Source organism: Rutilus rutilus (assembly GCF_951802725.1).
Source record: "Rutilus rutilus genome assembly, chromosome: 19".
Lineage (NCBI taxonomy): Eukaryota > Metazoa > Chordata > Actinopteri > Cypriniformes > Leuciscidae > Rutilus > Rutilus rutilus.
In genome coordinates this window covers 30,445,882-30,457,242 of record NC_140232.1, presented here as the reverse complement: position 1 = coordinate 30,457,242, position 11,361 = coordinate 30,445,882, and the positions used below count along the sequence as shown (strand labels likewise).

At 34.5% G+C, this 11,361-nt stretch overlaps 2 protein-coding genes across 2 annotated transcripts; one reads left to right on the top strand and one right to left on the bottom strand.

Annotated features, from left to right (window-relative positions):
• Positions 1-765: 765 nt before the first annotated feature.
• LOC311278534 (ER membrane protein complex subunit 3) lies at positions 766-7,005 on the bottom strand. The gene is made up of 8 exons (XM_084389445.1): positions 6,645-7,005; positions 5,892-5,949; positions 4,640-4,733; positions 4,443-4,547; positions 3,352-3,433; positions 3,190-3,269; positions 2,017-2,099; positions 766-1,449 (listed from the first exon to the last, which is right to left on the bottom strand). The coding sequence occupies exons 1-8, from the start codon at positions 6,797-6,799 to the stop codon at positions 1,345-1,347; spliced, it is 762 nt and encodes a 253-aa protein (XP_084245571.1). The 5' UTR covers positions 6,800-7,005; the 3' UTR covers positions 766-1,344.
• Positions 7,006-7,519: 514 nt separating this feature from the next.
• Positions 7,520-9,120, top strand: uxt (ubiquitously-expressed, prefoldin-like chaperone). The gene is made up of 6 exons (XM_084389443.1): positions 7,520-7,841; positions 8,153-8,234; positions 8,380-8,447; positions 8,543-8,650; positions 8,737-8,800; positions 8,884-9,120. The coding sequence occupies exons 1-6, from the start codon at positions 7,759-7,761 to the stop codon at positions 8,944-8,946; spliced, it is 468 nt and encodes a 155-aa protein (XP_084245569.1). The 5' UTR covers positions 7,520-7,758; the 3' UTR covers positions 8,947-9,120.
• Positions 9,121-11,361: the final 2,241 nt, after the last annotated feature.

The following is an 11,361-nucleotide window of genomic DNA, read 5'->3' as shown; positions in this document are numbered from 1 at the left end:
AATTTTTCTTGTAGTCTGCTCTACAAATGGACAGTTTTCAAAATAATTCCTCAAAGATTTAGCACATTTATTTCTCACCTATAGTCTTCCATTTTGTACAAAGTTTACTGAATGCAACAATCTATTTAAAGATAGTTTCAGCTTTACTATTTTATAGTAATTAAATGGCTTAATTCTAGTATTTCAATATAAAATAATTAGCTAGTTCTGGAAAAGGCAGCTTCAAAAAGTCACATACAGCCTAATTTTTTTAATGCAAGCCTTTCAAATATCAAACCCAAATATTTATTAGAGCTACTGTTTGACCTGCAGTCGTTTCATGTTCTTGTGAAATTAACGAGATGGTCGGCTGTGTATGAACGATTGAATTGTGTGAGCGATTCAATTAGTTTGATTTCAGAATTAGACTGTCAATGCAACACATAATTTCACAATATTCTGAAGCCCGTTTCACAGTAGACTTCACCATATAGTCGCCAAATTTTCATATTTATGATTTTGCATTGTGGAGGCATTTTCTGTATATATATAAAAAAAAAAAAAAAAGTGATCAAATAAAAGCTTATTTGAATTTTGAGTATATGTAGTGTTTTCTCCAATTACAACATGAAGAATATGATCATTTCAAACAAGTTTGTGTTTGAAACGTGGAGTCATGCAAGTGTTAAATATATGATTCACCAATATTAGACAAACCATCTTCCGGCCCCATTTCCTCTCGAATGATTCGATCAGAGACGAGCACAAATTGATTTCCTCCTCACCTTAGGGTTCCATAATGTTTATTAAATTATTACATTCCTCTCTAGCACGGAGACCAAAATAGAATCTGTTTTTACATTCAATTTGCTGTTATATCATCTCTGTGTCTGAAACAATGGCTTGTCCATAAGGAACTGTGTGATGATCACCAACCACAAAGGAGAAAACTGCATAGCAACCATTTAATGCACTGACGTTTTAAGTGAAAAAAATATATATATATTTTTGATTTTTTATATTTTTTTCCCTTCAAGGCACCATTTCACACATAAACTATTAAGACATAAAACATGAGGAATTCTGTATTAATTTCTTTGGCTTAATTTCTATCATTTAGATCTTTACTGTGACTGTATCAAATTAAATGTTTATGCGCAGTTCACACACTTAATTTCAAACACATTGTAGATTCTTTGCAGGACATTCACATGGGTGAACAAAAGAAACTCAACACTATCAGGATCACTGCAGTCAACAAGTACCAACGATTGAATAATATTAAGAAATACCAGCTGGTTTCATATCAAAAAGGTGGTTTGCAATCAGGCAGACGTCAGAACGTGGTTGTTCTTACTGTAGATCTTAGCTAAAGAGTCCTCTGAAGTTCAGATCCTGACACATGAGTTCCTCTTCAACGTTCTCCAGGGCCCATTTGTGCTCCACAATCTCCAGGGCTTCCCACTCGCTCTGAAACCACCATAAAGGAGAAGACATTCAGAGCACCGCAGAGCTTTACACACGCACATCCTGCTAAACGCCACGTCTCCTTTTGTTTTCCGCATGGAAAAGAAAGCCATGCAGGTTTACATCGGCATGAGGGTGAGTAAATGAAGACCAAAAGATCTTATTGTGTATGATATATATATATATATTGTGTAATGGAACTGCATCGACTTATTGCACCTAATACAATCAGGTTTCAGTAGTTCTGTAATTATGCGAGCTTCAAAACAGCAAAGTTTAAGGTTTCACAATTATCTTAAGATGATAAGGTTATGAAATTAAAGCGAGCACGTTTCCACATTGAGGCTGCTGTTGCATACATCAATCCGTCCACTGGGAGCGTAGGCGTGATTTCCCAAGAAAATGTACTTTAACTAAATTTGTGCTAAACACAAATAACTGCTGCTGGCATTTTTTTTTAGAAAGTTTTTGTTTGTGCATGTTTGGCATGGAAAAAGAATTCATACTGATAAAATAACAAAAACAAAGATGTACATCACATAATAATAACGCAAATCATGTTCTACTCACCTTAAATGCTTTATTAGGATCAGGGGGCATCGCCATCGCAGCCCCCGTCATTTGATCCTGCATAATTCTTGACTGATCTGCAGCTAAAAATGAACAACTTTTAGTTTAAATATCTGAGATCTAAAGCTTATCTCAAATGCCATAGCCAAGATTAAAATGTAAAAAAAAAAATATATATATATATACACATACAATGGCCTGGCCAAAGTAGCTGTTTGGATTTAAATAGGCAAATGCTTAAGAGTCAATGATTGGATCATTATTGTAGTGATTATTATGTTTCTATCATGTTATACACAACAGTTCTTCTAACCCTAATTGATGGAGTGTGTAGCTTTTACAGGGACTTTACAGAGTGCTGGACTCTTGCATTGTCAATACAAGATCTTGACCAAAAATGTATGCACCTCTTGATGGAAATAACATCACAACATTTATTTGGTCAAGATCTTGTATTAACAATGCAACTCTGTAAAGTCTCCTCAAGCACATCCCAAACACTTTCAATGAGTTTAACTAGTTCTGGTGCCAATTCATGTGAGAAAATGATTCTTAATGCTTTACACAACCATTCTTTCACAATTTGAGCTTGATCTTGGCATTGTCATCCTGGAATATGGCCATGATGTGTCTTCCTACATGGATGTTTAAGAAATGAAAAGCTACACACTCTTAAGCATTTGCCTATTTAAATCCAAACAGTGACTTGTTTTGGCCGGGAGGCGTATGTATGTAAATATATATATATATATGAAGAGTTCAGATGCAAAAGCCTTTAAGTGCCATCTGAAAAATTCCTCTAGAATGGTCATTTTTATCAAGCTTGTATATTTAAGTTCAGTAATTTCACTTAAATGACAATTAATAGGTAATTTGCATTGCCATTTATGCCAAATATACAAGCTTGATAAGAATGATCATTCTAGAAGAAAATTTCAGATGGCACTTAGAGGCTTTTGCATCTGAACTCTTCATACATATATATATATATATATATATATATATATATATATATATATATATATATATATATATATATATATATATATATATATATATATATATATATATATATATATATATATATATATATATATATATATATTAACATTTAATATAATAGAATAAAGTTGATGTTCATAAAAAGGTCTAAATATCTTAAAACCAACCAACCATTGTCTTGTCCAAGGATGAGGGTGTACATGCTTCTGAGTCCAAACACATTGAGAAAATACCATGATGCTGAACTGACCCTAAGAGCGACAAATTCAGATTTTATGCAAAGTTTTCAGCTTCTGTCAACAAATAAAAGAAAACATCACATCAATACTGTACCATGAGGCGTCCAGAGAGAGCAGCTCAATTCCTCTCTGTAACATGGGCTTGAATCTCAGAGTCAGAGGAAACGGAACTTTAGCTGAAAGCAAATAAGCGGCACAACATTGAGGCTGCATTTATTTGATCAAAGAATACTGTAAAAACAGCAATAATGAGAAATAATATTACAATTTAAAAAAACTTTTCTATTTGAATATATTGTAAAAATGTATTCTTGTGATGCAAAGCTGACTTTTCAGCATAATTTTTTATAACTTTTTGACATTTTTAAAGTCCCCCTGTGTCGAAAAATCCAGCTTTTAATGTTGTTTATATGTCTATGTGGTGTTTTTAATATGCTTTAATACAAACTATGTGTAAATTCATAAGTCAACACCATTCCTGAGTATTTTCTCCTTAAAACTGCAGAGAACCAAAGTCTCAAAAAATGCGGTTTGAAATCGCTGGTGTTTCTGACGTCACAAACTACCTTGTAACCAATCACGTCAACGAGTGGATCTCCGAGCTGGTGGGAGTGAGTGGAGGCGGGGCTCATTTGCATATTCATAGAACCACTTATACTAAATGGGGCAAGGGTGTAGAGTTACATTCAAGCTATTTTAAGGCAGGAAGACTTTTTTTTCAAGGAAAAAACTTTGAAATGTATCATTTTGGTGATCAAAGATGAGTTTTTAAGGGATGAAATTATTGACTACAGTGGGTTTTGCTTGGTAACATTGAGAAAAAGCAAACTGTAACCACTTTAAGACCAAACACAAGCCTCCGCCAACCGCTTGCATCAGCAGTGGACTGAATAGGCACGTATGAAGTAATCCTACTATGGTTAGCGCCCACTTACCAACGTCTGGCTTTCAGAAAATGAGTTATGAATGTACTGGGCAAACGTTACATCACCCAATTAAAATTCATGAGCCGGCTGTTAAGGTTTAGAATGTCTCCCTTAACATTTCAGATCCTTCCTACAGCCCTGAATTCGATCACGTTTGCAAATGATTGTTTTAGGAATAAGACCACATTTTGCACATGATCATTCGATTCTTCTCTTCTAGTTTGCCATTTTAATTCTACCAAGTAACAAAAGCTCATACTTGTGACAAAACCAGAAAAGGCCCAGTTGATCCATCCTCCTATCAGAATCATTGGCAGCACATTGGTCAGATTCCCTTTCATCATGTCCATCAACATGCTGGGGTCTGGGAGCAAAAAAAGGACAGGTTTTCAGACATAGTGATGAAGCATAGAAGGTCATTTCCTCTAGTTCTGGGATGTTAGAGTAACATCTCACCGGTCATGGGGTTTTTGGGGATCACTTTTCTTTTGACCGTCTTGAAGAATCCAGTCTCAGGGTCATTGAAATAGTGTTTTCGCATGGCGAATGACTGCAACGGGACAGCATCGTTTATCAGTGACACATTAAATCAACAAATAAAGGCCTGGTTTAACAGACAGGGCTTAGATTAACAGAAAAAAACAGAAGCTTGATGCGTGAGAACCAATGAGGTTCATTCTCGTGTTACGCAGCACGTTTGAGCTTCTGCAAGAACCAATGAGGTTCATTCTTGTTGTGTCAAGCAGGTTCGGTTGGGCTTCTGTTTATGTTCGCTGATCAATGTTTACATATGAATAAAAGCTTAAATTCAATCTGTTCATCATATAAAGTGATAGCCTGGAAATCCAGACCCAAATCTAAAAGATTAATGGTCTGGCGTCGACTAATAAAAATTGGCCAGCTCGAGGGGCGGCACCAAGCATGCATTTGAAAATCTCACTGCACGCAATTGGATAACACTACGACCAATCACAACAAGCCCCATACGCTTAGCTACCAGCGGAGCTAACTGGTAGATTAGACTCTTGCCGTATCCGGTCGGCAAAACAGCAAAAACGTCCTTCTTGCAGAGGAACGATTCGAGCGGCGTCTTCTGTTCCTCTTTTAGATAAAAAGCCAAGTCTAACTCGGTCATTGTAGCCGTTTCAAACAACTGGTGTTCATTCATAGCCATCTTGCAATGTTTACTAATGACTTGGACGTCGCAGCGCTGTCGTCATCTGTTTAGCTCGCCTCTGGCCCGCCTATATCAGATAACCCGATGTGATTGGTGCAGCTCAGATCGAGGGGCATATTTAATGAGCATCATTACTCGACACCAGAGTAACTCGCTGAGCAAATTCAACTTGTGCTCTCGCGAGAACTCTGGATTTCCAGGGTAATAAAGTGATCGAGTCTCTTCAGAAAATTTGGACTAAACCGCTCATTTGGATTAGTATTACAATCTTTTTATGAACTTTTTGACGCGTCAAAGTGGTAGTTGCGTAGCTGTCAATGGAAGGACAGAAAGCTCTCAGATTTCATTAAAAATATCTTCATTTGTGTTTCGAAGATGAAAGTAAGTCTTACGATTTGGAACGACATGAGGGGGAGTAATTAAGGTGAACTAATCCTTTAAGCCTTGTCTGTGAAACCAGGGGAAAGATTTAAAAGCTGACTCCACGCAAATATCCTGGGAACTGTTATTCATAATTAAAGTAATTAATACCTGTTTGGGAATATATTTTCCATTTTCTCTCAAAATGCGGCTGCGTAGCAACACCTGGCTGTGGATTAAAACAACAAATGAATTAAAGTCTTAAACACCTCTGGTTATAAGATTAGACTAGATTAAAAATGTTAGTCGAGACAAATTTTATGTTGGCTTGAGAAAGCCTAACCAGAAAGTTTGAAGTGGTTTAAAAATCGTGAAGTTTGAAGCAGTTGGAAGTTTTAAATAGTTTTAAAGTTTAAGGTTTTAAGTAGTGTGAAAAGCTTGAATTTTGATTATTATTAGATAAATGCATATGTGTTAGGTGAAAACTGCAACAGCTCCAATGAGATTATAAAACACACTTCCCTCAAAATGTTTCCTGCAGCACTAAGTTATTAAACTCTTAAAAATAACTTCTCTAGGATTGAATGTGCTTGCAAGAAATTAAATTGATTCATTGCATTTCCATTTCCATAGTTCGTAATGGGAATGAATTAAAAAGTTCTGAATTTAAGAAATGTCTCCTTTTCAATTCAGTTGTATTTTGCATTATTAATTATACATGTTTATTCCCTGATAATGCAAAATACACAGCAATAAAAACTTTTATTTATTTTAACTGCCGAGATAAAGACTTTTTTTAACGTTAAGTAAATTCTAATTTACATATATTACTACATTGTAAATGTTTTCACTATCTATTTTCTATGTAAATGTTGTGAGTTTGATAACATGTTTATGGCTGAACATTTGCATCAGTGATCTCACCTATCGGACACCTGCTGCAGATCCACTTTCTTCTCATTATGAATCAGCTGAGTGACGTAATGCCGCAGAACTCCGACGAAGAAAGTGATGAAGACTATGGGCAAAACAACCCACAGGCGAATACTGGAGTCAAGCAGCAGCTCTGGACCTGCCATTCCTGTACTGACTACTCCAAAACTATCCTTTACAACTGTCTGAACTCAAAACACTGACACTTTAAAGTTTATTATAACGCTTGAGATTAAAGCACGGTGAAAATTCAAACTATGTTAAAACTATTACACTTTTATACGAAAGAAACGGCACATTGCTGCATTTACATGCGCCTTCTGCGCAGCTGCTGTTTGACCTTTGAACTAGTAGCGATGTGCGATTCGTGAACGAGTTCTATTGAGTCGGATCTTGAACATGTTGACGATTCACGAATTGGAATGAATCGGTCCGTGCGCTTCTCGCTTCTCGGGTCCCCATTGAACCGAGTCTCTTTTGAACTTGACAGTTTTACTATGATAATAGAGCTGGTTTTAATAAATAGTAATGTGTGTACATGCATACATATTTATATATATAGCTTTACTGACGTTTTGAGTATGTAATATGCCAAGCGAGAATGTCAGAGATCACATCATGAGATCAAAACGTTTTTAACCCGTTCCTTGAGACGAACAATTTCCAAGAACCGATTCGCAGAAATGAATCGGACCGTCGTCCCATCACTACTTTGAACTATGACGTATTTACATATGCATTTACGCTTTATTATTAAGATATTTTATATCACTAACCGATAGGTAAAATATGCCTTACATATTAAAAATTGTTTATATATTTTAAAGAAGAAAAATAAAAAGTTAGCTAACGCCATTTCCGGTTTCGAGTACGTTTCCGTGTGTGTCTTGTAAACAAGTGGAAAGCCACGTGACAGACATAGGACGGGTTAGCTTTGCACAGACGAGTATTTTCACACTAAAATAAATTAATCTGTCATCTATACGATTTTAATCGCTGCGTCAGCCCCGATGTTTGATGTAGATTAATAATAGAAACGTTGATTATTGTTCAAGAAAGTATCTCTGTATTATAATCTGTCTGCAACCATCTTTCTTCTTACATCATGACTTCTGGGACGCCAGATATTGATGAAAAAGTATTGCAGTATGAGACATTTATCAGTGAAGTGTTGAGACAAGACTTACAGTAAGTACCATCACTTGATTATGTCTTTGGTGAAATACATTTGCGTATTGCACGTACAAAGGCTGCCATAGTATTACCATGTTTGTACCATGGTAATCCCATGAGTTCAATCGCAATACCATATTTTTACATGTAGCATGGTAATACCATGGTATCCTTTGTGGTACCACTGAGTACCAAATAAATTCCCATAGTGCACAATAATGTATATTATTATAACCTATTGTAATATGATATGTATATCTTATTCTACATATTAAAAAAAATCATAGTTTTGTAAAGCTTATCTACTGCTATTTCGATTCTGACAGGAAAGTGTTGGAGCAAAGAGATGCTGTATATGAGAAAATAGCACAATACCTTCAGCTGAAGAATACAATACAAAGCATTCAGGTAGTTTTAAATCCACTAAACCATATTTTGAGCTTGTTCTAAAGTCCTGCACTTATGCGTTTCCACTCATATGAGTGTTTTCTTGCTCTCATTCTGTATTATGTGTTTATAATATGTTGTGTTGCTATATTTTATTCATCTTTAGGAAGCTGACAGCAAAGAACTCAAAACTGATGTTGACCTTGGCTGCCATTTCTATGTGCAGGCTCATGTGTAAGTATTGCAAGTCTGATGTCGGCTCACTGTGCCTCAATACCTCTGTCTAACATTTTGAAAGGGCAAACTCATAAACGATTCATTTGTTCTAGACCTGATGCATCAAAAATATATGTGGCAGTTGGTTATGGATTCTTTGTCGAATTCACCCACGCAGAGGCTTTGAAGTTCATAGAAAAGAAGACGAATCAGTTAACCGAGTAAGAGGACTTTTGGTTTTATCTTTTGATCGTTTTGAAAGTTGCATGTATGCCCAAAGATGTTTATCATTATTTAAATTCTTTAGGCATACCGAGGTTCTTACCAAAGATGCAGCAAAGATAAAGGCCAACATCCGCATGGTTCTGGAGGTACAAATTATTCTGCTTTATTTATTTTTGTTTGTTCCTTTTACAGTTTATTGTGATGAGTAAAAATAAATCTGTTCTCACAGGGATTGAGGGAATTGCAAGGTCTGAAGGATCTTCCAGAGACCAGAAGGAGGGAGGTGTTGTAGTACATTAATCAATCACAGCACACACAGTGTATTATTTTTGCACATTATGACTGTAATGTTTGTTTCAAACAATGTGAACATTATGGCAATCAGTTCAGAGGAACGTTGCCTTTTAACAGGTTATACTGTTGTTTTGAAAATTTTGCTGAATAAATTGTAACATTTTCAGTACAACTTTGTGGCATTGTGATCATTTTAGATTTATATCGCTGTTTTGTACATGCAATACACTAAAACACATAAATTCCTTCATATAAGATGAGATGATCTATATGAATAGATATGATGTAGAAAAATTAGGCTTACCTTGTTTAGGTATGACAAGCAATTTATTATTAAAATTGTTTTACTGGAAATGAAGAATGTCATGATCTGGTCACATTTTTGGTTCATTTGGTATCATGTATTCCATATGCATATATAACATTTAAATACAGTACCAGTCAAAAGTTTGGAAACATTACTATTTTTAATGTTTTTGAAAGAAGTCTCTTATGCTCATCAAGCCTGCAGTTAAAAAAAAAAACAGTAATATTATGAAATATTATTACAATTTAAAATAATGGTTCTCTTTTTTAATATATTTTAAAATGTAATTTATTTTTGTGATGCAAAGCTGAATTTTCATCAGCAAGTACTCCAGTCTTTGGTGTCTTATGATCCTTCAGAAATCATTCTAATATGATGATTTGATACTCAGTTATTATCAATGATGGAAACAGTTGTGCTGTTTAATATATTTTTTTGGAATACTTTTTTCAGGATTCATTGATGAGTAAAACGTTAACAGCATTTATTCAAAATAAAAACATTTCCAACAATATAAATCGTTACCATCACCTTTTATCAATTTAACGCATCCTTGTTGAGTTGAAGTACTAATTTCTTTAAAAAAAAAGAGTTATTGTTCCCAAACTTTTGAACGGTAGTGTATATTGTTACAAAAGATTTCTATTCTAAATAAATACAGTTCTTTTTAACTTTTTATTCATCAAATAATCCTGAAAAAAGTTATTAAAAAATATTAAGCAGCACAACTGTTTCCAACATTGATCATAAATCAGCATATTAGAATGATTTCTGAAGGATCATAAGACACCAAAGACTGGAGTACTTGCTGATGAAAATTCAGCTTTGCATCACAAAAATAAATTACATTTTAAAGTATATTAAAAAAGAGAACCATTATTTTAAATTGTAATAATATTTCATAATATTACTGTTTTTTTTTTTTTTTTTTTTTTTTAACTGCAGGCTTGATGAGCATAAGAGACTTCTTTCAAAAACATTAAAAATAGTAATGTTTCCAAACTTTTGACTGGTACTGTATGTTGGGGAAAAAACCTGGTAATGTGAGTACAGGCTGATTCGGAATTAAAAAAACATATTGAATCTAAAATACAAGTAGTATTTATTTGTTGGTTGTATCTACAAATAATAAGAGGATAAACTGTTTAAATCAGTTCTGTGCTGCATTTGGGATTCAAGAATTATGCTGAAATTAATTGATTATTAATTAAACTTTTATTTGAGCTGTTCTGATTGACGAAGACAGTGGTTAATGTTAAGTTTCTGCTGCATCCATATGATGGCTACCCTGTCACACTAGTAACAGTTGCCATGGAAACTGGATGTTGAATTGTGGCAGCACTGTAAGACTTGCTTCCTGAAATAGATTATTTTTCTTTGTACAAAGACTCACTGCCGCATTTGGGCACAATGACAATCATTATAATGTGACAGTATCAGCACTGGCTGTGGAATTACAGATTATATATTATTCAGGATTTACAGAGACCTTTCCTATGAATCAGTGTCTGAAGATCATTTATGCCTCCTATATTACTCTATTACATATGCAGTATGCATTGTTTTGGCCATACATTATGTCAGGGGTTTTCAAACTTTTAGATGTCACACGGACCCCCAAATATGATCAACTTTGTGCGAGGGACCCCAATCCTAAAATTAAATTGGCAGCTATAAATTATCCTGTTTAAAGACCCAATTTATACTGTGAAAAATTATCATAAATCTGTGTAAAATATATATATTTTGTTTACTATGTTACATTATTCATTTAGTTTCTACTTACTATAGTACTGTACAGTTAGATGTATTATTTATTTATTTGCTCAAATCAAATGTACATTATTTTTTCTTTTAATTATTTATTTATTTTTGATCACATTTATTTATGTATAGTTAATGTATTTATGAAATGTTTAACACTGTTTTTCTCTAAACTTCTCCACGGACCCCCTAGCACTCTCTTGCGGACCCCCTGGAAAACCCCCGCATGCAACATATCCGGCCAATCCTGCAGCAGCAACCTGTGTGTGTGTGTGTATGTGTGTGTGTGTGTAGGTAGTAAAATGTGAGAGAAAAAAAATTTATGTAAAAATGCATAAAGTT

What these genes read in the sequence shown, in the direction of transcription:
- LOC311278534 (XM_084389445.1), bottom strand. Translation starts at nt 6,799, where the DNA reads ATGGCAGGTCCAGAGCTGCTGCTTGACTCCAGTATTCGCCTGTGGGTT. An exon ending in CTGCAGCAGGTGTCCGATAG is followed by an intron (nt 5,950 to 6,644) that starts GTGAGATCACTG and finishes TTTAATCCACAG; the next exon opens with CCAGGTGTTGCTACGCAGCC. An exon ending in CCCCAAAAACCCCATGACCG is followed by an intron (nt 4,548 to 4,639) that starts GTGAGATGTTAC and finishes TTTTGCTCCCAG; the next exon opens with ACCCCAGCATGTTGATGGAC.
- uxt (XM_084389443.1), top strand. Translation starts at nt 7,759, where the DNA reads ATGACTTCTGGGACGCCAGATATTGATGAAAAAGTATTGCAGTATGAG. An exon ending in AAGACGAATCAGTTAACCGA is followed by an intron (nt 8,651 to 8,736) that starts GTAAGAGGACTT and finishes TAAATTCTTTAG; the next exon opens with GCATACCGAGGTTCTTACCA. An exon ending in ACATCCGCATGGTTCTGGAG is followed by an intron (nt 8,801 to 8,883) that starts GTACAAATTATT and finishes CTGTTCTCACAG; the next exon opens with GGATTGAGGGAATTGCAAGG.